Below are 27739 nucleotides of genomic sequence, written 5' to 3' on the forward strand. Positions count from 1 at the left end.
TTATTAAACTAATCATTTCTAAAACAGTATGTCAGTATGTGCATTTCTCTTTACAATGTCACCGAACAACTGAATTATTTTTAGTTACTTTCTGCCACAAAAAAAGGGACACATTTAGTTGTAGAAATGAGATTCTATCTTGAAATGATCACATCATCTTAAAATAAATGAAAAACTTTGCTTTCAATTTGTTTTTTTTTTCTGGTTTTTGATCTTGATTCTTGTTTTGGACTCATAATCCAATCACTTGAGATTTACGTAGCTTCCTTTAAAAATTTTAGACTTCAATCGCCACCCATAAACCTTTACAAATACATCCGTCAAAGTGATGCTCATACAGATTTATTGACAGGTCACATCTAAATAAGTGTGGTCCATTTCTTGCTGCAAACGGTTCTTCTTCATCACTTTTTATGAATGTCCAGAAACAAGATTAAGAGTTTATGTCGTCTTCCACCTCTCTCTGACCAGAAAGCTGTTACACAGTTTTATTGTTAAGTATTACTCGTCCTAAAACCGATCAAAACAACTCGAACAATAGGCTGTTAATCATTAAGAGTTTGCGTCCCATCAGACTTTAAACATTAAATAATCACACAAACACATGTGAGTTCCTTGTTGGTTTTATTAGGTTTATTTGCATGTGGACATGTATGTTTAAATAGGATGACTTCACCTGAGCTGACTGAATCAAACCTGCACGTGTCTACTTGTGGGGCGTCTCCTGTTCACACGAGTCCGAGTCAGCATCTTAGCTCTCAAAACCTCACAAGGTCCTAAAAGAAAGTCTGTCCCATTCAGACCTGATCATTTCTGCTTTTACTCAGGAAGTTCTCAGGAAAGTGCAGAGCACTAAGTGGGTCACTGCTGCGTTCGCTCACATGGCTTTCTCTGCGCAGCGCAGCCCACTGGCTCCATCAACACGGGTTTATAACAGGAGGCCTGGCTCAGCACCAGCAGAAAGAACAAAACGTCATTGATGGTTGAAAGTACAGCCCTGAATACTGTTCAGGAACATCATATCAAATATGTCTTCTACCGTTTTTAATCTGAGTCTTATGTTTTTTTTTAAGTTACTCAATAAACATGAACATTTACAGCTCATTAAAGACTTAACTAGAGATTTTCATGGGATTCCTTCTCATATTGTGACAAAAAATAAAATATTCAATCACATTTTTGTAATTTTTTTAACAATTTGATTACAAATCCAAATAAATCAATGCATTTTTGATCAACAGAACAGGTCTAGAATAGTTTTTAGTATTTTTTAGCAGATTTAAACTGAAGTTTATAGACAGCTCTTTCTGTTTTAGTCTCATTTCAGTCCTGAACATCAAAATAATCGATCACAGGATCCTCCTTAACCATCTTTGACCAGGTGCTTCCGCTCGCAGCCCTAAGAGAATGAAAAAGAAAGAATAACAATATTTCACAATGTTCAAACCTCCTTCAAACATATTTAGAACAGTCTAACCACAGAGGAAGACTCACTTGCTGCTGGTCTGTTTGATATGAGCGATGGGAGGCGGCGCCCTCACAGTCGTCTCCCGCTCTATCACTGATGCCAGGGTTGAGTTTGGACAGGAAGACTTCCCCCTGGCAACACAGACACATCCTCAAAACCACAGTCGGCACCGTACAGACGCTCTTATCTCTGGAAACGGTCGTACTTGTGGGCTGTGATGACCACGTTGCGTTTGGGCTCGCTGTCGTAGCTCACGCTCTCCACGCCGTAGACCTCCGCCAGCTCGTGGACGATCTTCCGGTGCTCTCGGTTCATCGGCGGGAAGCAGTGGCTCTTCTTTGGCTGTTTCCCCTGCAGATATACGGTATAATTGGCAAGATAAAAGCCAATGACAAAAAGGCTGGACATTTTTTCCATGTTACATTTTAGCATCTGTGAATAACGATATTTAATCTTTTTAACAGATTATGGTGTATTTGTACTCTTGTGACTATGAACAGACAGGTGTTAAATTGATGCTACAGCAGGTCTATTCAACTGGCAGCCCAGGGGCCAAATCTGTGAGCTCAGTTCAGCTCACCAATGGGTTCATTTTTAAATAAAACTTGACTTTAAACCATAAAACAAAACATATTAATGACAATAACTGCAGGATGTCCGGCCCCTGAGCTCTTGGCTTTCTGTAACTGTGGCCCCCTGAGCACTTTAGTCGAATATCTCTGTGCTACAGAGTCTGTTATGCTGCAACATCTGTATATTATTGATGAAACATAATGTACAGATGGCCTGCCTTCTAAACTCAGGGTCAGCGGGTACGCTTGATGTTTCCGTCTGCAGCAGAATGGAAACAACAGCAGACATGAAACTGTGTCACTCTTCTCGGCTTAAAGTAGCAGAATGAAACGGATTCTGATCAAAGAACATCGTTTGTGTAAAATAAAGAAATGATACAAAAAAAAATAAGACAAGACGGTACGTAGCAAATATTTTCAATAACTATAAGGCAGAACTGCTTTTTGAGAATTAATTGACAGGAGATTTGGGCACAAATCAAATAAAAGTTATCTTGGCAATTTTAGTCCATATATAAAAAAAAAATACTATATTCTTTGAACCAGTGTTCTGTTGTTTGAGTCCAGAGAGGATTTGTTGTTTTGTCGGGAATCTGCAACAGCTAAAATTGGTTAAAACGTGGAGGCTCATGGACGAAAGACCGAGCTCAAATAAAAATGAAACACTCGACGTGAAACGTGAGAAACACTTACAAATGTCAAAGCTGCAGCTATAAACAGCCTAACGGAGTATATTTCGTCCAAATAGACACCGTTTCATGTAAATTTTAGAAAAACAAACGACAACACAAACTTTTTGATATGGCTTAGATACAAATAATTACCTTTAGGCAAAATGCACGTTATTTACACTGCAACAACAAATCTTTATGCTGAAACTAAATTATAGTTCAATTATTTAAACCAGTGGTTCCCAACCATGGTCCTTGAGGAACACCGTTGTGCATGTTGTAGTCGTTTCCCTGCTTTGACACACCTGCTTTGAATGAATGGGTGATTAACAGGTTTCTGAAGAACTCGTGTAAGTAATTAAATGACTGAATGAGGTGTGTTGGAGCAGGGAAACAACTAAACCATGTAGGATGGTGTTCCTCAAGGACCACGGTTGGGATCCACTGGTTTAAACAACATGTTGGTGACTAATTCTCTCAAACAATCAAGTTATTAAAATAAACATACATATGTATATAACATTATATAAACTCTCATAAATGTAGAATTAAGGCAAATGCATTAAAGACATTTAGCCTCAAGTCTTTCCTGTCAATCAAGGGGTTGCTGCAGAATTTTAGTTCTTTGTTGTTTCAGCTAGAAGTTATTATTTTAACAACCAAGTCGGTTTGTGAAGTGCTAAAGTTACCCTATTAATTTGTCACTGCACAAGTTTAGGTCAATATGAAACTTTCAGATTTGTGTTGCCTTAATATTTGTTGCTTAAGAGTGTCACGTCACCAAAGGGCTGACGTTTCCCAACACAAGAGAAAAAGCATTTTCAATAAATTGCATTACCTTATTGGCAAGCTCAACAATATTTTTCATCTCTTCTTCTACATCTGCGACAAACTTCAGGTCTTTTCTGAAAAAATGCAGTAAATTTACAATTTTGCCCACTTGTTTTTATGAGCTCTAAGTTAATCTGAACAATGAAGCTAAGGATAGTAAGACGTTTATAAAAAGAGGAATCGGTATCAAACCTGGCATCTTCTTTGAGGCTGTCGCTGTACACAGAGTTTGTACGAACGTTGAAAGGATCAGAAGAAGAGTCTATCTCCAATGCCTCCGCTAAACGCCGGTTTCTTTCCAAAGTGGCACAATCTTGATCACATTCAAGCCTGAAAACAAATAAACCATATATACTTTTAGGATGAACACAAAAAAATCATTTATTTCTTCTTAAAACAAATATGACAAAAAAAGGGCCCAAACTCAGCTCTGAGAGTCACATTGCAACAATAAAGACTTGATCCAAGTGAGATGTTTCATAGTAAAAAGGAGAAAAGCAACATTTAAATATTTTATTACTAATCACTAATAAGAATAGCCTCCTGGAGTTTATCACGATCGCTGCAAGTGTTGCTTGAATATTCACACAATATTTTCATCAAACATCTAAAAGCCGGATTTTTTTAAACTTTTGCTTAAACTTATAATAACTACATGTTTTTCTCTACCTGGTCTGTTTTAGCTCCTTCTTGGTGAGGAGTGGGCTGATCTCCATAGAGTCACCAAGCTGCATGTCTGACAGTTTACTGGCCATGGCAATGGCTGCATACCTGGAGGCCAAAAGGGATATCTTAACTGAAATGTTTTGGAAATGCCAAACCTGAACATGCGGTGAGCAGAACCCACCTCTGATATGAACTGGCAGCTTCAGCGCAAGCAACTGTTTCCTTTTTTCGACCGCAGCTGCACTGCAGAGCTACCTGTGAACAAAAAACAAAACACAACACAAACTGGTGAGAGATCCTATCCTTTGGCCGTGATCCTAGATCCTGAGCAGCTGTGAGAGGTTTCATTGTTATTTTATCCGAGTCAAACAATTATTAAAGCGACAGCTTTATGATAAGACGTTATCAGTGTCTGTTCAGCTGTAAATAAAAACACAGAGCTGGACTTTTTTTTTTTTTTTTTACAATGTGTGCTGTACCTTTGCAGTGCAGGTGGTGCGTGGGCAGCTGCTGCCTTTGTGACAAGTAGCTGAACACGGGTGGCCGCAGTCTGGACGAGGCAGCGTGCAGGGCTGCTGGCAGCCTCCATCAGGCAGACACTCCGCCCGGTGGCAGAGCCGTTTGCAGCGGTGCATTTCACAAGGCAGCAGCTTATTACATGTCAGACCACAGGAAATGTCTTGCAGATGACATGGGATGTTGCTGCGTTGCTGCGAATTAAAAGAAACTAGCGTAACTTAATTTTTTCTTGAATAAATAAAACAAGTCATGCAGTTATGACTGTAGGGCATTACCTCATGCTTACCCATGCACCACTTCTGAACGAGGTAGGTGCATGGTGGACATTTGTCCTCGCTGTGGCAGTTGTGAAACACTAAATCAGAAGAAAATAACATTTAAAGTTACCGTGAAAAGCTGCAGAGTTCGTGGTTATTGTTGTACGTTACCTGGATGGTCACACTCGTGTCTTCTTGTACACATGTTTTTGCACTCGGGTGGTTTCGTGCCACAAGGGATAGGTGGGTACAACACTGTGAGCCCACAGTGACATGTCAGCTCATCAAAACCTGCCAACAGGGGGAGCCGTGACACACTCAGTGACAACACCACAAAGGCAAGAAACAAAAGATTATATAAAAACTTCAAATTAGACGGTTTTCCAGGACTGTGTGGCTTTATGCTGCTTTTGAGTCTGAGCTTATAAATAAACGAGTGCAGGACTTACTGGACTGCCAGCAGGGTTCACAGTTTCCACGGTGACAAGGCTCCTGGCAGCGGTGGAGGCCACAGTTCAGCTTGTAGCCACAGATCAGGGAGCACTTGTGCTCCACGTTCTGGAGAAAAAAAATAATAAAAAAATAAAAACTCAAATTGTGCCTAAAAATAAACATTTTATAATGTGTGCTACAAACTGAACAGATGAAATTTTAGAGGGAAAAACATGATGCTTTATGTTGTTGACTTTTAAAAAAATAATAATTTACTTATTTTTAAAAATAATTTACTTATGTAGATTGTGAAGAGGGTGGGTCCTAAGACTGAACCCTGTGGTACACCATTGTTAACAGTTAGATAACTGGAAGAAGTATAATTTATTAAACTATACCAGCTAAACATTCAGCATATTGATGATACAACTGATACTACACTCAGCGGTTTAGTATGAGCTTATATAATAAACTGATGGCACAACTTTGAGTCAGATTTTGTTTGTACTCACAATACAACAAAGTTCTCCACACTTGTGTCGACCACAGGAGCGCTTCTTGTTGCAACGTTTCTCACATGTGAACACGAGCTCTTCTGAATCAAGAGAACAGATGAAAAATAAGACAACTCGGGTATGAGGTTTAATTGCATCATTTCATATTTAGTTATTAAAATTTTACCTTCTTTTTGGATTTTAGCACATGGTACTTCCTAAAAAAGAACAAAACAAATTGATTTTTTAAAATATATTTGATGTAAAACTAAAAAAAAAAAAAAAAATTAAACACCCTGCTGATAATGCTGCCCACCTTAGTCTTGGAGCCACAACGACACCTGATAGTGGAGGTCAAAGAACACGGTCCGCAGCTGCCCTCGTGGCATAACTTCTGGCACAAATGGATGGTGTCTAAAATAACAGAGGCTCATTATCTCATTACAAACTCTTAAAAAACAACACAAGTGGGCTGAAGATAATGCACATCCTGTTTACAGTAAAAACACAAACACAATAGACCACCAGGAAGACATGAGAACAGTTATCTGAAAATAGATCCCAGTCAAAAAACGTGAATGAAATATAGGATGTTAAAAGTTAATTTAGGGATCTCTGATGACTAACGGAGGAAAACGTCAGATTCATCACAGTGTAGTCAGTTGTATAAAAATAAGTTGCACTTTACATCTGCAAAAACCAAAAACCTAAGGCATTCACGGTGCATCAAAAGGTGAGATTCCAAACAATTTAACCTTTAAATTCTCACAAGCCGTTTAATATTTCACTTCACACGGTATATTTTACAAAAAGAAATCGTTGGAAAACTTCAAGGACTACTACGTATTTCGACAGCTTTAACTGCCAAGATTTGTTTGCATTCCTAATCTTTGGAATAGCTTTGTGAAATTTGAGCCTCAGTTTTTTTGGGGGTATTAAACGTTTCAGGTTGAAATTCACAAACATTCTTTAAAGACCACAAAATGCGGTGACAACGTTTCTCCTCACCATTGGAACCACAAGGTAGGGGCTTGTTACACGTCTTCCCACAAGAGGGAATCGGATCGGTGCAGCTACGTCGTTCAGAGTAGCCCAGCTCCAGGAGTTTGGTCAGCGGGGTCTGACTGCAAGGACACGTCTTCACCAGGCTCGGTGAGCGGGGGCACGGCTGACACGGCCCCGAGTGGCACGCCTGCTGGCATCGGTGAGCTTCACAACTCAGCATCCTGAACAGAAAACGGTGATGAAAGGAACAGACTTATTTAAGTAAAAGCCTGTGTATTCTGGCAACAGAAATGTTTTTAGTGATGTAGAGTCACTTACTTTGAGCAACTTTTTTGACAAGAGAAATGTCCTGAACCATCAAATGCCTTTTTATCTGTGCCACACGGGACTGTACGAGTCGTGACTCCACAGTAACAAACTACATCCACACAGAAAATAATCATTTTAAAACATCAGGCCATAAATTTCAGTTATTTACTCAATATTTTTACAGCCCGGTGAAGCTCACCCTGCTGAACTTGCAGCTGGCAGGGCTGACACGTCCCGCTGTGGCACACCTGCGTGCAGGTGTGATCACCACAGTTGAGTAAAGCTCTGCACTCGTCGTTACACCGGAGCGCTGAAGCCTGGCCGCAGCGCATCGGTTGGCTAACAATGAAACAATAAACGTATCAAACCCAAAACAACAAGCACGCTGTGGCAAGATCAAACACGGGAAGGTGCAACAATAAAAAGGCTGAGTCGCATCGAAATGACCTCGTCTTTCCACAGACGCAGGATCTGGTTACAAAGGCAGGACACTGAGGGCAAGGTCCAGGGTGACACAAGCTGAGGAGACACAGAAGAGTCGACATGAAAACAAAAGCCAATGCCCTGGTTCTTTATATGTGGACATGTTCAACAATACATGTTACATTTATGGAAGTATCTAGCCTACATTTACAATAAAGTTGCAATTTACTGGTATTTTTGTTTTATTTCCAAAATAAATTTTCATCGTGAAGACTCATTTACTGTCAGGAAACTAACCAAACTTAATAAGAACTTGGCTAGGATGGTTTTTAGACAAGTAAAATCAAAATGACAAATGAGAGTTGATGTATTTTGATTCAAGGAAAAAAAAATAACTTAATTGGTTTACAGATATAAATGAGACACATTAAAGTATCTAAGAAGCAAGGATGCGCAATATTATCAGCATGGTATCGGTCGATATTAGCGATAAAGTTAAATATCGGACATCGGCCATTCCATCAAAACAAATCATCAATATGAAAGGCTTGTTTTAAGTTAATTTTTAATTTAAGAAAATGTCAAGGATATATATATTAATGCACTACTACTAATGCACTTTTCACTTGTAGCTTGTGAACAGGCTGAGTTTAGATTTGTGAACATTTACAAATTTGCACTGTTCCGAGTGTTGTCATTGTGTTAAGTGTTAGAGAGTAAATGTCATGAATAAATTTGACATTAAAAATAATCCAAGTTGAAGTGTTAAACCATTTTCATCCCCCTTTATGGCATCTGCATTTGGTAGCAGGCCAAATAATGACAATGCAGAATAATGTCAGACCATCACAGGGCAGGTAGTTTTAATAATAATTTAAAAAACAACAACAGTGAAAATAACTACATTGGTAAAATGGTGGTGTTTTCAGCATCTTATCTGAAAATCTTTCATCAATAGTTGGTGGACTTTGTCTTTTAGCAGCGTTACATTTATTCCTGAGGTATAAATGTTTCACAGCTCACATGTTACAGGGGTGGTTGCAATCCACTCCACTCCTCTTCTTCCCACACATGTCCCCACAGCTGTGGGGGATCTCACTGCGCTGCCACTCAGGATTCGTCACTTTACCTGCCAATCGAAAACAGCATAAAAAAAACAAACGTCTGTTTTATACAAAACAGTTTAGATCTGTGACCTGAAAACACACTGCTGCTTTTAGAAGACGTGCTGAAGGAAAAGAGCCATGTCTTTATGGACCAATCGAACCAACGCTCACCACAGAAGCAGGTGTAGGTGGTCGGCTGTTTCAGGGAAACATTCTGGCAGGCTGGACAACGCCAACCTTCAGCTGAATCTGGAAAAAACAAAACCACAGATTCAACTTTTGTCCAGTTTTTACAAATAAAATTGATCTAATGATTAAAGCAAATCCACTTGGTTAGCAGTGAATCAGGAGAACTCAGGAACAGGAACCGCCTCTGAACAAAACATATTATTCTCTAGTATTTTTTATTATTTTTCCCCAAACACAATACCAAGCAGCTCACAAGGGATGAAATGTCAACATGGGGCTAAACGGACGTACCATCCGCCTGTGAAGCCGCCGGGGATCGAGCCCATTTCTTGATGCAGTTCAAGTGGAAGACGTGGAAGCAGCTCAGGCAGCTCCACACTGGGGCCATGACCCGAACCACGTCGCAGCACACCATGCACTCGTATTTCTCCTCGGACAGCTGTTCGATCAAACATCCTGTGGAGTCAAAGAGGGCAGAGGTTCAGAACACAGCTGACAAACAAACGTCTTTAAACAGAACAACTCGTTCTGGTTGAGAGATAATCATGTAGAGCCACAACAATAAAACTTTGTAACAAAAAAGGTTTTGATAAATAAATCATCGTTTCTGTAATTATTTTCCCATCATAATACAACCCCATTTGGTTCAAGCCTTTTAAATGTAAAAATATATATTTAACCTTTTGTGATAATGAATCAGACAAAACAAGTGAGCTAAAGACCAAAATGGATAGTTTCCATGCAAGTTTGTCTGATTATTTTTTGACAAAATATTAATAAAAAAAAAAACTATAATCTGCATTTTATACATTGCAATAAATTATATGTACCCGGTAATAGTGAGATGTGAATTAAAACATTTCAATAAATAGCACCACCCCAGTACCATTCTGATGTAACTTCATATATACCTCTAGGTTTACTTGAAGTACTGATCTAATATGGGTTCTGACCCACTGTAAAACATAAAATGTGACATGAGAGCAGCGAGTGGGTTTATGACATCTATTCTTTGTCTTCCGCACATTAGTATGCAGAAATGACACTAACCTGTCTGTGTCTCTTTGCTCTTGGGCATCTTCTCTGAGCTCCACAGACCCGGCTTGTTCAAATGGCTTGTTCTCCTCCCTCTGCTCTGAAAAGGTTTGTGTGCTCCTGAGCCTCTTTCAGGCTGGCAGCCAGGTTCCTGAGATGATCGGATCCAGTCAGAACCACCCTGGTAAGCAGTGCCGCTATCTGACCTCACCTCGTCTTGAGAAGGTTTAGGTGGTTTGATTGGTCCTTGCCGTCGCTTCACATCGTTGTGTTTTTTCTGGTGATCATAGTGTTGAGGTTTGACACCGGATTTACTCTGTGGAATTCTCTCATTGTTCTCTGAAGCCGAGTTTTTTTCTTCTCTGATAGTATGTGACCTTTGACCTGGTGCAGTTGTCTGATTCTCCTTTGTTTGACCACTTTTTTCACTCTGTTCTCCCCTCCTCTGCTCCCGGCCTGAATTTCTGGTTTTTTTAACCTGAGCACCCTGCTCCTGGTTGGTTTGCTCCGCATCTCTGCCAACGCTTTCTCTCCTCCAGCTGGATCCATCAGGTCTAGCCATGGGATTTGCCTGGAAACCACGTCCATACCTGTTACTTGCATCATACTGACCAAAGTCACCATCAGATTTTTGCCTTGAGGGGCCAGGACCACCAAAATTTCCATTTAAATTTCTATTTCCTTCTCTTCTTCCTCTACCGCGGCCTCTCCTTGTGGATGCATCCTCTCTTTGATAGGAAGGAGGGTTATAATCTGGATTATTTAAATTACTATAGCCAAATGGGTGTTTGAAGCCTTGATGGGGGTTTCCATATGGTTGAGAGGGATCATAGCTATAACTACTCAGGTTTCGGTCATTGTTGTGTCTGTGTCCTCCTCTTTTAGATTTATGCTGATGTGCTGTCACATCCGGATTGAATTCAGGCGGGTCTGCAAAAAGAAATAGTGACAGTATTAATAAAAATGAAGGGCTAAAATTAAAACGGACTAAAACCAAAAACAGTAACAACAAATATTCAACACTTATGTATAAATGTTTTAGGATCCCACTTAATAAAGGCTATTTAATAAATCGTCTTGATACAACACTGGTTCACCGCTTGAGTTTAGGGACATTGTACAGTATGACTGAATGATTCACAGATAGTGGATTAAAAAGCTTAAACAACAAACAAAATCAATCCTCTGAAAATGGTCTGGCAATGATAGAAAATGAGCAGAAAAAAAATATAAAGTCATACTTTAGTTGTTTAAATACAAAGAAATCCAATTTGATGATTAACTTACAAATCCAACAATTTTCAGTCAGGTCATCTGGACAGTTTCTTTTTTTTTGTGCTGAAATGTTTCACCTTCCATCCAGAAGGCTTCATCAGTCAATGAAACACACAACACAAAACTGATTCTTCTCCTAACAGCTTACTCCAAAGTGGAACAAACCAGTTATGTTGGTGCTTACATATCATTAAACATAAAGTGCAGTTCATTTCAATTCAATCCAATTATAATCCAATTGAATTGCACAGTCACTTGTGGTTAAAACAAGTAAAGCTGTCATGAAGGCACCGACCTAAAAAAATAGTATTAATGATAATAACATGTGGCTTTAATGTGAAATGTTGTGAAGTAGTTTAATCAGCACTAGCATTAGCTGCTGGAGCTAACTAGTCACATGCTACTTTTCATATCCAGTTTCAGGTCAGGTGGATGATGGTGTCAAAGTTCTCCGTCACATGTGATATCAGATAAAAGTCTGATTTAAGAGTCCTTAAACAAACATCCAAGAAACAGTTTATTTAAGTTCCTGCTAACGAAGTGAGCTAAGGAAATTAGCATGAGGTAAACGTGCTAACATAGCTATTTAAGTGCTAATTTAATGTTGATATTAAAAACCAGCTTACGATACCTTCGCTAATTGGCACTATAAACATGTTTACCCAGCTTTCTTTTTTCTTTTTACCTGAGAAGCCTTCAGCCATTCACTTAAACTCCGCTGCTTCTTGATTCGTCCAAGTTTACCGAGAGCCGTTTGTTTTTGAAGAGCTGACAAGTTCAAGCAGACACTCGGGGACAGTGTCCTCCACTTCTCCTGTCGTCTAGTTGGTAAAACTGAAAGGATAATTATTTAAAACAATAAGAATTTCCTCCTGCTTTGACTCAACTCACGATCAATAACAGCTAGGTAAGGCTAGCACAGTTAGCTAGCACTGTACATATCGCCTGAGTCACAACCGGAACTTCCGCTCAGTTTTCAAATTAAAAGGCCTGCGACCCGAAAAGGAAGAAACGGGTAAAAGATAAATGGATGGATGATTTGAACACCTCTTTTAATGGATGGAAAGATGAAAACAAACAAACAATTATAAAAAGAAAATGGATTATTGTATCTTTTGTCCAACAACTATGTTGTTAATAATGATCAGTTAGTTTTGGGTAAACATAGTTATCGAAATATGCCCACAATTTAGCCAGCTTTTCAATATTTATGTTATTTTTATCCATTTAAAGATGAATTTTTCCTTGGAATTACATCTTTCAGACTTTCAGTTTGCATTATTCAGTGTTTGCAAGTGGTTTGATGCATTTTACTTTACTCAACATCCTGTAGTGAAACGTGGTTCAAAATTAATCCTAAATTTCTTTTAGAATCATACATATCCAAATAATGTTAATGTTATTTGATTAGTGTAATTGTCCAACTATTAGTTGTTTTTATATTATGTTTTGTTCTAAAACTGCCTGAATTAATTTAAAGAAAAGAAAGAAAGAAACTAAAGCATGCCCACAGGATGGCGCTTTATGTTTGAATTGTACAACACAGTGGCTTTAAGGCAAGTCAATATACCATATAATTATTCGATTAGATTTCACAGCATATAAAGCTTCGTTGTACTTCTAGTCTAAATGAACGATTCAGGTGTTCATAATGACATTCTAATTTTCATAATCCATATTTCATATATCTCAAATTACAAAGGGTTTCATTTGTACAATTTATTTGTTATGGTGTTTCAGATCTAGATATCTATAAAATATATTTTATAATTAAGATGTCTGAGGGGAATCTTGCAATTTACACATCTATACTCCTATTATTTTTTTTACTACACTTGTTGTTTTAGATATCTAAAATGATTAATTGTTTCAGGTTGTTCAATTTTTTTAAATCTGTGTATGTATGATCAGACCTGGTGATAAACTGGCAAATTTCAACAAACTGAATACCATTTTGAAACATTTGAGTTGGAGAAGTTGACAATAACTTAATATTTAAAAAAAAAAAACACTCATTCGTTTTGTTTGCCCAGGTCACAAATGCAGGAAAAAATAATCAGTTAAAGATATCTGAACTAGTTCAGTGAGGGCCCAGAAACCAAGACATCTGTAATTTTGGATAATAACCACATTTTCCTGTGTGACACATTGTGGTATGCATCATGTAGTTTTGAAAAGGAAATGAAAGTGAATAAAAACTTTGAGATTATTCTTTGAAAACAGCTGGTTAAATATGAGTAAATAGTTATATACTAGACTGATATAACTGAATAATTTGCTCTTTTGTATCCAAAAGAGGAAAATAGATGATTCCCAACAAGATATTTGACTAAACTGTTGTAAAGCAGGCCTTGAAAAAGTAAATTAAGTAAATTTGGCAAGTTTTATATGTGCATTAATAACATGTTTTTTTATATGCAGCTGAAGACAAAATTGTCTAAATTTTTTTATTTTATTTTCCCTACACCCTGTCAGTGCTACATTCAATGAACTGGTGAAGATTTTCAGTCATCCAGGACATGATGAATTCAAAAAGTGTTCAATACAAAAACAAGTGGACTTTATTTGTAACAGAAGACGTTTTGCTCCTCATACGAGGAGCTTTCTCAGTTCAATGAGCAGTGAGTGAGAGATTCAGGTTATAAGGCTGAGTGAGAAAAGACACACACACATATGTAGATTTATGTAAAAATTTATGTAAAAAGGGAAAAGCCGTCTCTTAACAGAGGAGGGGGCCTCAGATTTCCACTTTCAAAAACCTATAATGCAACTTTAAGACAGATTCCCAGCCGGTTTTCCCACTTGATGGGAGCAGATGGGTCTCATCTGTGAATTAAAGTAACAAAGACCTTAAAAAAAACCCTACTGTTAAGGTGTTGAGGTGTGTCTTGTCAAATCTACATATATGTGTGTGTCTTATCTCACTCAGCCTTATAACCTGAATCTCTCACTCACTGCTCATTGAATTAAAAAAGCTCCTCGGATGAGGAGCGAAACGTCTTCTGTTACAAATAAAGTCCACTTGTTTTTGTATTGAACGCTTTTTGAATACATTCAATGAATCACTCTGCAGAGAAGAATCCAGAGTGCGCATGCGCACCGCTGCTGCTCTTCTCCGTCAAGGCGAAGTGGGAGGGAGAGCGCTGTGTGAAGTTCACGTTAAGAACACAACACACCGGAAGCTAAAATATAATTTTTTCAAAATAAAACAACACGTCTCATGAAAACAGTATGTCATTTCCAGAAACGGTTACAATTTCCCCACATGCTTCTCTTTTCTTTTGCGTTAAGCTGCAGATTCACTCTAATTAGCTACTAAAACACCTCCGTGATTCTTTGCTCATCCAATTCCGCCAATTTGTTAACCTTGTCCATGTATAGGCTGGCTTTTCAAAATCGCATTCAATATATCTGAAAATTTGGTAACGTAAACTCTTTCAAAATGCACCATTTTATTGAGTTCAGTATGGCATTTTTATGTCCGATTCCAATACTTTTCAATGATCACTCGCTGTTCAGTTTATGTTGAAACTATTAACCGGAAGTAGCCGTTTTCGTTAACGGTAGCTTGAGTGAAGCCCCTGAACAGCTCTGAACGCGGCGGAGCAGAAGAAGAGAGAGTGGCAGTGAATGTGTCTGCAGCACGGTTTGGCTGTTTAAAAAAAAAAAACGAAGAAAAAAAAAAAAAAAACTAGGGCTGAAGAAGAGAGGACAGGACCGCGGTGCAGTTCCAGACGACCTCGGCACACCCCGGACTATGCTAACACCCACACTCGGGCTAACGGTGCGCTGCTTTCACGACACGCGCGGCTTATTATTGCACATCTGTAGATCATAATGAAGGTATTTCTTCACGGCGGCTCCTTCTCCGAGGTTTAGTCGAGACTCGGGGGGGGGGGGGGGTGACACTACATATGAACGTGTCGCTTTTAGACCTCTCTGTCAAAGAAAACACTGAAGGGGACGCAGCCGTGTAACGTTCAAATCCTACCCGGAGAGCAGCGGTCATCCAAGCCACGTCTTTATCACCCGGACAGTTTCAACGCTTCTGCTAAGTGGAGGGGAAAAGCAGCGTTGTCCTTCATTCGTCTCGTCTTCTTACATGCTTTTGTCTTTCTGAAGCTTCATCGCCGAGCCTTTCTGTGGGCATTTTGCATTCTCTCCCCCCCCCCCCTCCCTGTTAAAGGATGCCGGATCAAATATCGGTGTCCGAGTTTCTCTCGGAGACAACAGAGGATTACAATTCCCCGACCACGTCCAGCTTCACCACCCGCATGCAGAGCTGCAGGAACACCGTGAACGTGCTGGAGGAGGTAACAGCAACCCTTCACCTTGCATCGTGTTGTTTGCTTAAAACACTAAACATCTAAAAACACAGCACACTGCCTTACATCGACCTGGTGGTATTTATAACTCAACCCAGGGCTCAGATTTTTGGCTTCATGTTGCACAAATGTCAAAAATAATTGCACCTGTTGCTGTAAAAGTGCTTTTTTTTTTTTTTAACTTTGCACGCCCCTTTAAATCTGAAACTTGATGAAAAATCTATACATTTCACCTAGAATCAGGCTGATGATGCAGAGCCAGTGTATATATACTGTATGTGAGGGCATTCTGCAGCTCTTTCTGACCAGATAAATGAAGTAATGATAAGAAAAGAGGAGGAGGAGGCTGGCTTTGTTGGAAGATTGAAGGATGTGCACTCAGGCCTGCAGCTCTCTGCTCAGTATTACATAACTGGGCTATGGTGGAGTAGCTGTGTTTGTGTGACCAAGAAAAAAAAACTATTTTAGTCACTGGCTGCTGTAAGATAAGGATGTTTCAGATCATTTCTCACTTCTGCACAAGCCTGGGTACATTTTTAAACAGACTCTGATATCTTAATTGCCCACCAAAAGGCGATATATATATATTTTTTTGTCTGTTAGCAAAATATCTTTAGAACCAATGGATAGATTTTAATGAAACTTTGCAGAAAGTAATAATTAGGAGATAAGCAGCAAACCGATTGACTTTTGGAGTCTATCTAACTCAAGATGGCTTCCACAGCTAACTGGAAACATAAAACATGGCTATAATTCAGTCTGGTTAATAGATGCTGATCTCACATTTGATGTGGTAGTAGCTGAGAGTCATTCGCAACACATACTGTAGGGCATGAGCTTGTGCGTAAAGTTACTTTTGAGGTTTGACCAAAGCAGCTGCAGCACATTTGTTTCTCGAGATGACATTAGTTTATCGCTCTGGCGTAAAATGATGTCGTCAATCAATGCAAAGCCCGTTATTTACAGATGGATATAAAATCAGGCAGGGTGACGTGTAATCAGGTCAGACAGGTGGATTTATGTTTTGCGTGTTTCCCATGATGGCATCCCTCCTGCCCTGATTAAACGGAGCATCAAACCAGGAGAGAGCACACACTTTCCCCATAGTGAGCTAATGCTAAAATGTGACCTCATTTCACACGTTGAAGCAGACAGGAATTACATCAGGCTTGCGGTGTTTAGTTTAATCTGTCATGTAAAGGCGAACGCATTAAATGTGACACCCATCGTTCCATTCATGCCGCTTTAAAACTAAGATTTGTTACTAAATAACTGCGTTAAACGTCATATAAACAGTAAAATAGGTGGGTTGCTAGGGGAGGAAGCGGAGGCCGAGCTCTCCATTCAAAATGCAAACTTCTTATTTTAAGTTTATTGTTTCATACAATTCTGTAAAAGTCAGCCCAAACAGAGCCAGGGCTGTGTTTCATCTCAACATGGAGCCCAGTTTGTGTCTGCCGACTTTAACAAGGAGGAGGCTCGCATCATGAATCACCTCTCTGGCTCCGTGCCTCTGATCCTCTGCAGCACAAACGAAAAACATCTGTCGGACAGGGCCGCCATGCGCGTTGGGCTTCACTAGCCGCTCTGGAATTTTTTTTTTGTTCCTTGGCAGGGATCACATGACAAGGAAGACCATTTCACTGGCACTAAAATGGAGCAAGCTAACATCACCCTCGGCGTTTAGACCGGGATACACCCGAGGCTTTAGACAGGAAAGCTAAAGCCGTTAGCTCAGCATCTCTTTTATGAAAACCGTAGTTGCAGCTCGGACATGTATGAGCTCACTTGCATCATGCTCAGAACAGAGCTGCTGCAGAGATGAGGAGTGTCTTTGGAGCTTGAAGCATCTTTGGGTTTCTTCTTGCTGAGCACGTAGTCGTCCCCAAACTCTTAAGCATCCACATCTATTTTGTCCAAGCCATTTCTTTGGTATGCTGACAAGGTAAATTATGCAAAGGTACAGCGTGAATATTTAATACTGTAACCCGAGGGGGAGATTTGACCCAGCAGGAGCGTTGTCACTCCCTGTGTGCTTCCACTGAGTCACCAGGAAGAAAAAAAAAGTTGTTGCAGCATCATTTCATCTTAATTCTGCTCAAGATGTTATTTAATGAGAGGTGCAGATTAATGGCATGGACATATTCACAATTAACCATCCCCTACTTCAGCCGTGTACACGTCAAGAAGTGTGGAAAACAAAGCCATATTGAGAGAGAAAAGTTTTAAAAATAACCGTCCTGACTTGCTTGCTTGAGACAAAAGGCATGGTGGTATTGGTGTGTGTGTGGGGGGGTGTTATTGCATGTGTGTGTTTGCTGTGTGGGTGGCAAACCGGAAGCTGGCTTATGTGTCTGGCTTTTATTTTTGCTGTCATCTTTTGGTGCAAAGCAAATCATTGTTGTGTTGCTGTTGGCGCTGCGTTTTTTTTTTTTTCCCAGAGAGCACTTGGCAATCAAACCGTTTGAAGCTCAGATTTTCTGGCAGTAGATGACGAGGTGCTCGTTTCAATTCTTTAAATCTGAACACAAACATTACAGATTTTATAAGACACAGTCTTGTCATCTCTAGTTTCTTTATGTCTTGCTTCAAGATGCCAGATATTCTTGTAATCCTTTAAATTTGTCTTGGTCGATAGATTTTCAAACTCGGTGAAAGTTGTTCAGAAGCTTTTCTTTGGACCTTTGCTGCTTTTTCGTTCGTTTTATTCAATTACACAATCATTTTCATGGAAAAAGTGTTTGTCATTTGTATTCAGGCTTGAGAAACGGTTTTCGGAAACTTGTGCCATCAGAAACTGGATTTGAACTGCTCAGACTGAATCGGTATTCGCTTAACTTGAAATTAAATCCATTGGTTTGAAAGTGAATTTCACTGAATTAATTTGCTGAAACTGTGTTAAGTCAGGTCCTCTGGACGGTTTCTTTTTGTAGTAACGTTTCGTCTTTCATCCAGATGGCTTCATCAGTCCGAGGAGCTGCAACAAACTCAGTCTTATAAATAGGGAAGCACAATATTATTTGCATGGTATTGGCGTATTAGCATTAAAGTTCAATATCGGACACCGGCCATTCCATCAAAATAACTCGCCAATATAAAAGTCGCTGTTTTTGTCTGACAACCCAGTGACAAGGATGCCTGCAGCGGCAGCACAACGTGATGACGTCATACGCACCTACCTGATTTGATCACGGCGGAGAGGAAAAATCAAAATGTCGGCGGTGTGGAAGTTTTTTTTTCATTGAGGATGTCAGATTCTGAAGCTTTTTGGACTAAGTTGAGCCTCGCTACGTCGTCCCCAGTCGGAGATATTTTTCCGACGTAGCCTTACCTGAGTTGCAAGCCGTCATTTCCGACGCCATTGAGAAGTTAATAACTGATTGCACCTGGGTGAGTTTTACCACAGACATTTGGACGTCACGTGTTAGCCCTGTGTGCATGATTAGTTTTATGGCACAAGTATATATAAGTATATATAAAAATATCAGTATCTGTATTGGTTATCGGCCAAATAAGTTTTAACATATCGGCATATCAAATGTCGGCCAAAAATCTAATATCACGCACCCCTACTTATAAATAGCACCTTCATATAGTGGGTCAACCAGTTTGATGGTGCTAAGATGGTTTCTCGAGTCCGTCCTCTCCCTCGCCAAAGTGGTTCAAAACATCAAAGTTCAAAAAAAGTTTGAACTTTTACTTTGACTCATGATTTCGTGCCAAGTTCACGTGTGCACCACTGCTTCAGCTCAAAATACGCTGTAAAGAAAGTTCTTTTTCTTATTTGGTGTTTTACAGTGTATTGCATCCACGCTGTTGCATTATTGAGTTCAAGTTCAAGTCAACTTTATTCTCGTTCATTCATTCTGGATTACTTCATACCTCTCTGCTCACCCAAGACTCATGTTCGGGCTGCTGTTGTTACGCTGGATTGTTTTACATGATGAGTGTTAAACGTATTAGATCTTTTAGCGTACCATTGGCATTTGTTTTGCGTATATCTTAGATCCTTATTTTACAGTTGCTTTTTATAATTTATAATTTGCTATTTTTGAGTGTAACTGTGTACATAATTTAACGCCTACATTTCCGTAAAGGAGGTTTCACCGACGTGAAACGTAAATCTGTCAAACTGTGTTCGATTACTCTGTGGCTTTCTCAAGGACGCGGATGTGTGACACAAAAAACTGAATTTTGGAATTGAAATTGAATTCTAGAACTTAAAATGGAAGTAGTCGAAACTGAATTTTCAATACAGCGTAATACAGATTTGAAGCAAATTAATTCAGTTTCAGTTCAGTGACATTTATTTTGAAACCAGTTGGATTTAATTTCAAATTACGTGAATACAGATTCAGTCTGAGAGATTCAAATAAAGTTTCTGATGGCACAAGTTTCTGCCCTTATTCCAAACTCGAGATGAACAAGTGTTGTGTCGACACATAAACAACTTGGCAAAGAACCCATTATAAATTGAGTCTTTAGGCACTTTGTTGCCAGCGGCAACACAGTTTGGGTCCATTTCTTTCACTGAGTATATGAAAAATACCAAAGATTGTATTGAAACAAAAGATAGTACTTTAACACCAACAAGGTGATTCCCAAAGAACTGAACCAGAAGTTGGGGATGCACCAGTACTATGTTTTCTTCCTTATTGTCTTACAGCAGCAACATTTAAATATTTCATGGTTAATAAATGTAGAAAGATTAATTGTCTTAACTTTATTTGTTTGATTAAAATATATATATTTTAAACAGGTTTCAAACACCTCACCAGTCATTAAAGATTTCAAACGGGTACAAGTACTTGCACTGAGTACCTGCTGATACAGAGTGCCAGTGTGTGTACTAATAAACACCATTGTACTTTGTAAAAAAAATACTTTGAAACTGTGTTTGCAAATTATAAGAGTTTACTTTTCACTGAATAACATTCCTCCTCCACCACCTGACCGCTCAACCAAGAGGTGAACGTCATTCTGACCTAACGTGATACTGAGTATCTTTTATCAAAACATTTTTATAAGTACAAGTACACACACTCAGTATTGAACATTGGGAATGTAATTGGCAAAAAAAAAGAAAAAAAAAAAAAAAGATCAGTAGTTGCAGATTTTCACAAATAAAAAAAGTCTCCTGTTCTCTTTAAGCTATTGAAATGTCTTGGTTTGCACAAGCTGCAGCCTTTATTGAATAAAAATCTTTGTTGCAAGTCATTTTTTGACCCAAACTTGCCAGGACTAACATATTTGATAAATAATTTTCTTCCTTCTGATCAGATTGTGACATCTGTTTGTATAAAAGTATGTCAGGTTATTACTCTGAGGCTTTCCTGCTCTATCTGAATCGCTCTGATGAAAGTTAATATTAGCAGCAGGCTCTTGTAATTCCCCCGAGGGGCATGCATCGCCTGTTCCTTTACCCCACAGATGGCATTTTGCGTCACTGGGTTTACTTTCCTAAAACCGCAGAGAGCCGCAGCAGCGATAAGAGGGGAAACCCTCACTGAGCTGGCATTCCTTTGAGTATGCTTCTCGCGCCACATCACATGGACCGGCCCAGAAAAATGTTGACTTTTCACAGCCGCTCTATTCAAGCATGGCCGTCCTTGACCTGATAGGAACAGCCTTTTTTTATTTTGTACTTTTATGTAACAGGCTTTTCAGGCGCAGCACTTTCAGGCTGACACACAGACTTTGGTGCTTTTATGTTAAAAAAATGAATAGGGAGAGTAATTTCTAACCACAAAGTATTTCTATTAGAATCAAGATCATTGCTTGAAGGCATAATTCTGGGTGAAGGTCTCATAAATACATTCCTCACCTAGACCTGTCGCGATAAACAATAAATCAATTAATCGCATGATAAATGAAAATGATCAACTTCATTTTCATTTATCGACTTTATCGTTTCTTCGTGCCTCTCTTTCTAATGAAGACACTGGATGACAAAAGGCTCAACTCCAGTGCTCTTCACTGAACCCTCCCTTTCTCCTTTCTCTTTAAAATCCATTTTAACTTTAAATCGTGTTTTTGGGTTGTCAAGAGCAGCTAAGCTGAGAAGCTAAGCTACGAGCTAAGCTAACAGGCCGACCTCGGGGGAAAAACCTCCGTCTTGTCAAAGCTTCAAAATTCACGTTTGAAACCTGTGTCTTTGTGTAAAAAGTTGTTTTTCTCTGCAAAAAAAGCTAAGAACTAGTTTAGTGATTTTTTTAATTAAAAGCTTTGTGTGACAAATGCTATGCTAAAGAGCTCAAACCACACCGAGCATCCGCCATTTTGAGAACCGAAGAAAGGAAGGAGAGACATCCCATGTCACGTCAAGGGGTCTCCCTCCCGTTTTTCTTAGGGACACGCTGCTCACTCCCTCACTAGCCATCTTTCGGTTCAAACAGTCTTATACTGCCATCCGATGGATGCAAAAAGGTACTACACGCAAAACAAATGAACATTTATCCTTAAGTTTGACAATAATTACTAATTGTCAAATTTCAATCAATATTATCGTTTATCGCAATAATTTTTGAGACAATTAATCGCCCAGCAAAATTTGTTATCGTGACAGGCCTGCCATTAATCATTATTTGTATAATTCTATTTATATACCTACGTAAATGTTTTCTGTGTTGTTTGGGCTGTTCACTGTATAAAAAAACCAGTTTCTCATGTTCTAGTATAACATTTAAGTCGTGCGTATTAACACTGGGAATGTGAAGTGACATTAAAAGTAGCAAAAAGGCGAGAAGAACTTGTCCTGAGGTTTCTGGTTCAAATCTGTTTTTCTCCATTTCTGTTTGTTTTTCACTCTATTCTGGGTTCCTTCCACAGTCCAGAAATCTGCACTTTAGTTTTATCTAGTGATTCTGAACTGAGTTTGTGAGTGTGCATGTTTGTCTCCTGATGGCAGGAGAAGCATTTTGACACAGTTTTCACTTTTCATGGCATAAACTTCAGTACTCCCCAAAAATGTTCTCTTCCAGTATGATGTTACTAAAGCATGGCTGCTGCATTTCAGGTTTGGCAGCTTGCAGGATTCATTACATCTCAATTCTTAGAAAATTCCCATTGTCTTTATGCTACCTATTATTCACTTCCACAAATGGCTTTATTTTTTTTATTTTTTTTAGAAACATTTGTGTCCCATTACAGTAACAACAACCTGGTTTCAGGTGTCTGCTCAGTTATGGAAAAAATATAACCATGACTATTTTGGTCAATATTGTAATCACAATTAATGACTTGAGTTTGGAAATAGTCAATTTATTGCACCTATGTACACGCTACAAATCAGTTTTTCACACCAAAATTTTGTTTTTATTTTTATAAATACCATGTTTTAAGATAAAACTATATTTTTCACCAAAAAGTATTATGTGGTTGATTAATAAAACAAATATTTAAATGGGAAAGTATTGAAATGTTTTTGAATATGGTCAAATTTTTAATAAAAATAGATTTTTTTTTTCAAAGCAAAAAAAGGAAAATATTACTGTTGGTTTTTTTTTTATTTTAATTTTTTACAAGTTTACTTGTTCAAAATAGTCCATGCTCAATAATCCAGGTATACAATCCAACAATTGTTGGAAGTTTACTTGTTACATTCACAAGCTCATCCTGTCAACTGAGAAATACTTCTGAGAAAGTAGCTGCCTTTATCCCAAATGATAACAGTCCCCCCCTATTAAATAAATAAGACATGCAATAAAGCCAGAAATACACCGTGTTTTTTGGCCATCGTAGACATGATTTTTCTGGAAATAATCCTAAAAGAATCCTTAGTCGTGAGCTCAAGTCAGCAATTTGTGGATGTTCAATGTGACAAATTTAGCAATTTATCACAGTTGACAACGCGAACGGTAAGATCGCTCCTCCCACACGGAAGTGTAACCCACGGTGAGCTAACCTCAGTCAAACAAAGATGGCTGTAATGGTGGAGGTAGTGAAGCTCACGGTGTTACTTGAGGCATTTAATGAGGCATTTCTGCCTTATCAGCCAACATTAAGGCAAAGAAGACGGGCACAAAAAAATAAATCAGAGATACTGATAACTTCAAATAGTTACTGCAGTGGATGTTTTCATGCTGCAGAGCAATACAGGGCAAGAATTTACTGTGACATTCAGTAAATAAGACTCGAGTGTAAATTTTACATTACACAACCAATTTTTATTTTATTTTTTTAAACTCCTTGTGCAAAATTGGTTTAGTTTTAACCGATCATAGCAAACAAAGACTAAACTTATGCAACCAGAAGTTGCAACATATATCTACATATAAAACACACAAAACAAAACACAACTAGCTTTAAGCATTAACCTTTAATTTAATCATTACGCATTCAATGTCATTATGACAAAAATGGAGGCTTTACCTGCAGTTACCTTCATAAAGATGAACATGTGGTACTTCCTGTTTATCACTTGTATTCAGCTGCTCATGAGGCCGGCCGCCGGCCTTTATCCATCTTTTACATTTTTCCAGACTTTAAGGCTTTGGAAATGGAATAAACTATATTCCACCCTCTAAACACTCAGGTTAACGCTGTCTGAGTTGCATGTTCCCCTCCTGACAATGCTTAACCTTTTTTTCCTACTGAATCCCTGTGAAAACCTCGACAATGTTGTCGGAGGAAAAGGCGGTGCAGCTCCTGCAGGTAAGGGGCGTTTCACTTTGGGACAAATTGCGATCGCTGATTGGTCAGTTGCTGACGAGCCTACTGGATTGATTGACAGCTGGCATCATGTCAATTACAACCAAGATGACAAATATGAAGCAGAAATGTTGTGGGGAAAATTGTGCAGCATAACCAACATCTAAGATCAGCGTCTTTTGAAGAGTCCAAATCTACAAATTACATCAACGCTTGCAAATTATTTTCATTTAAAAGTTAGACTGATATGTTTGACAGATGTCCATGATGCTGCTGCAGAAAGAAGTCCTGCAGTTCTTTATCAAATCATACATCATACAGCGTGACTTAAGTTTCTATCAAAACTTCATAACATTGAGCTTGCACAGCATGACATGCACAGTATAAGTACTTTGTACAAATGCTAATGAGATTCTGTGAACTTTAAAGCATTTAGAAAGATTTGCAGGCTCAAACTAAACTGTTTTGTGTGGGGGTTACTGATCCGTTTTCAAACCTTCTGATGCCAACAGGGCCACCCTGAGAAAATCAAAACGTAGAATGATTAAGAGCATAAACTTGTATGATATTAAACGATTCTCAGCAAAATACATTTGTCTCAAGACGAAACAAAAAAATAGTGTAGACGTTGTTTGTTTTATCTGTTTTCTCATTAAGAGTGATTTTATTTTTTATTACGTCTTCGTTTGTGTAGATATGCTTCCCACAACAGGAGGTGATGCTTTGCTGTCCAGTAGTTCCGTCTCTCAGTAATTTTTCATTATTTTCAGTCTGAATTGATTTCAAGTCACGAGTTATTTCTCCTAACTTACAGCAAATTTACTTTCAAATGATTTAGGATTTTAAACTTGTAGCGTGTGTCTTGTATTAGACCTCTGTATTTGAGTGTTTAATCCAACATAAACACAATTTTCTGGTCTTTATGGCAGGATTGAGGCTCTGTATTTGTGTTTTAAAAAGACAAGTACGGTAATAAAGCTGTATTCCTGTATTTTTTACTTATCACCCTTTAAGTCACATTTGTGACACAAAGATTGGAAATACCTTGTGTATTTAAACATTTCCTGGATTTGCACATCGGTTTGGTAGAACACACTCGTACTAACAAAGCTGTGTTTGTTTACAGTAAAACATCTGCAGGCTACCCTGAAAGAAATGGACTGTGTGTTTGCGTTGTCGTGTGTTCTTCAGCTCAGCGCTGAGTGGAACAGTCAGTCTTTCTTCTGAAGGCCTTGAGTTGTTCGTCTGAAACCAGCAGCACCTGAGGCCGTATCCTCGATGACATGTCATCATGTGAGACTTCAGCGCCGCTGCATGTGACATCCAGTCCTCCAGCGGGGAGTCGGCTGCAACAATGGCAGCATAGATAATCGACAATTCCTGCTTTCCCATAATGTTACTGGTCTCTTCACTGTAGGTGGCGAGATGGCAGTTTTCATTTTATCTGCATCATGGTCACATGTTCATAAAATACTGAGCGTTATCAAGGATCTTTAATGTTTGTTGCTTAGAATATATTAGAATATGTTGGGCACGGCATGGAAATAGTACATTAGGTTTCGGCACAGAGGTTATTGGAAACTTATAATTCATTGTCAATATGTTATTACAATTAAAAAATAAAATGTTTGCTGCTAGCTGTGCTTGGGGTCATGAACAAAGCAGCCAGTCAAATTTTAATAAGAGGATACATCGATACCAAGAACCAGTGGTAGCAAATGAAGCACATACAATAAATATATTTTGGTGTTTAATTTGTTTATACATCCTTTTTTTTTTTCTTTACCCAAGCGTGGTAAGAGGTCCTGAAAGTAGTAAATTAGTACCAAATACAAGGTTGTGTTGAAAACAAAACAAGCCCATGAAGAATGTCAGTGAAACTCACAAACACAATTGATTAAATATAATCTGGCTTAAAAATACATAAAAAGCACGTGGGTTTTTAAGGAGAGCGTTTTAAAGAAATGAGTGAAAAATGGTTTGTGAACATTTTAATATTTGTAAAGTCTATTAATCATCAAGGCTTAAAAGATTGTTTAATAAATCTCCTTTTTGGTGTATTTTTTATTTAATTGAATTTTTTAATAGAAAGACATAACTCAGAATATAGTTCCAGGAATACAGTGAACGTCATAGAATGATGTTTTAGTTATTAAAGATGAGCAAAATGAGGCAGTACTGCTTCAAATGTGCCTTTTATTAACCTTGAAGCTTTTTTTTTTTTTTCTCCTGATGTGTTCTCCGCCTGACGCAGCAGGAGGTGCGGCTGTGTTTGCTGAAATCTGATAATCGGTCTGTGGGCCACAGCTGTTGGCCTACCTTCCTTTCACAGCTGCACTGCGTATATATCATCAAGGGCTATTAGCTAGCAGCGGATTAGCTGTTGTCCAGACTTCTCACTGGCATTCTGATCCTCTGCCGTTCCACCAGAGTTTTTTAGGCGAGGAAGAGCGGGTCAGTGTGCACATCTGTCTGCAGCTATTCCTCACACAGATGGATTGTGTTCAAGTAATCTCTTGTGGAGAACAGCATGCCATCGTTTGGAGCTAACCAAACATTTACGCTGTGGGTCTGTGCTCTAATTATTGTTTAATGTTTTACTCTATTTGTCACTAAAACAGTTATTTTAAAATGGACATCGGCTTTCTAAAACATGGACGTCTTCATCTGTGTACCAATTTTTTAGCCATTGTATCATGGCTCAAAAGAAGGTTAATGTTGGCAAGCTGGTTCAACATTTTAAGGATAAATCCAGTCTTGCCTCTACTGAAGCCTTATTCACAGTATTCCTTCACTTATCACGGGGGTTATGTTCCAGACAACTCCACAATAGGTGAAAATCCGCGAAGTAGGGACGTTATATTTATTTTAGTGTGTATGTATATACAGTGAGGAAAATAAGTATTTGAACACTCTGCGACTTTGCAAGTTCTGGCACTAAGAAATCATGGAGGGGTCTGAAATTTTCATCTTAGGTGCATGTCCACTGTGAGAGACATAATCTAAAAAAAAAATACAGAAATCACAATGTATGATTTTTTAATAATTTATTTGTGTGTTACTGCTGCAAATAAGTATTTGAACACCTGCCAATCAGCAACAGTTCTGGCCCTCAAAGACCTGTTAGTCCGCCTCTAAAAAGTCCACCTCCACTTCACTGATTATTCTAAATTAGAAGCACCTGTTTGAGGTTGTTAGCTGCATAAAGACACCTGTCCACCCCACACAATCAGTAAGACTCCAACTACTAACATGGCTGAGACCAAAGAGCTGTCCAAAGACACCAGAGGCAAAATTGTAGACCTCCACGAGGCTGGAAAGTGTTACGGGGCAATTGCCAAGCAGCTTGGTGAAAAAACATCAACTGTTGGAGCAATTATTAGAAAATGGAAGAAGCTCAAAATGACTGTCAATCTCCCTCGGACTGGGGCTCCATGCAAGATCTCACCTCGTGGCGTTTCAATGATCCTAAGAAAGGTGAAGAATCAGCCCAGAACTACACGGGAGGAGCTG

At 38.7% G+C, this 27739-nt stretch overlaps 2 protein-coding genes across 7 annotated transcripts in view; one reads left to right on the forward strand and one right to left on the reverse strand.

Annotated features, from left to right (window-relative positions):
• Positions 1-618: 618 nt before the first annotated feature.
• nfx1 (nuclear transcription factor, X-box binding 1) lies at positions 619-12210 on the reverse strand. The gene is made up of 23 exons (XM_037694462.1): positions 11938-12210; positions 9993-10907; positions 9234-9398; positions 8925-9002; positions 8671-8776; positions 7672-7743; positions 7424-7563; positions 7234-7333; positions 6919-7136; positions 6227-6324; positions 6098-6128; positions 5929-6011; positions 5434-5542; positions 5156-5275; positions 5003-5082; positions 4688-4918; positions 4390-4463; positions 4212-4313; positions 3735-3872; positions 3550-3616; positions 1674-1819; positions 1495-1599; positions 619-1399 (listed from the first exon to the last, which is right to left on the reverse strand). Exons 1-23 carry the CDS (start codon positions 11954-11956, stop codon positions 1324-1326), a joined length of 3273 nt encoding a protein of 1090 aa, XP_037550390.1. The 5' UTR covers positions 11957-12210; the 3' UTR covers positions 619-1323.
• Positions 12211-14760: 2550 nt separating this feature from the next.
• Positions 14761-27739, forward strand: part of asap1b (ArfGAP with SH3 domain, ankyrin repeat and PH domain 1b) — a 100048-nt gene continuing 87069 nt past the window's right edge. For 2 of the 6 annotated variants that reach the window (XM_037694463.1, XM_037694464.1), the window contains exon 1: positions 14762-15565. In XM_037694463.1, the coding sequence (XP_037550391.1) occupies positions 15440-15565 (126 nt within the window). In that variant the 5' untranslated portion in view covers positions 14762-15439. Of the gene's footprint in view, positions 15566-27739 lie in introns of all 6 variants that reach the window. The other 4 variants (XM_037694466.1, XM_037694467.1, XM_037694468.1 and 1 more) reach the window with 3 other exon arrangements.

The sequence above is a fragment of the Nematolebias whitei genome, chromosome 20 (genome assembly GCF_014905685.2).
Source record: "Nematolebias whitei isolate Nwh7 chromosome 20, NemWhi1, whole genome shotgun sequence".
NCBI lineage: Eukaryota > Metazoa > Chordata > Actinopteri > Cyprinodontiformes > Rivulidae > Nematolebias > Nematolebias whitei.

Bases quoted from the DNA above. Each gene is read 5' to 3' on its own strand.
- nfx1 (XM_037694462.1), bottom strand. The intron at 7,334-7,423 runs GTGAGCTTCACC...GTGTGGATGTAG, and splicing joins CCAGCTGCAAGTTCAGCAGG to TTTGTTACTGTGGAGTCACG. The intron at 1,400-1,494 runs GTGAGTCTTCCT...TCATTCTCTTAG, and splicing joins ATCAAACAGACCAGCAGCAA to GGCTGCGAGCGGAAGCACCT.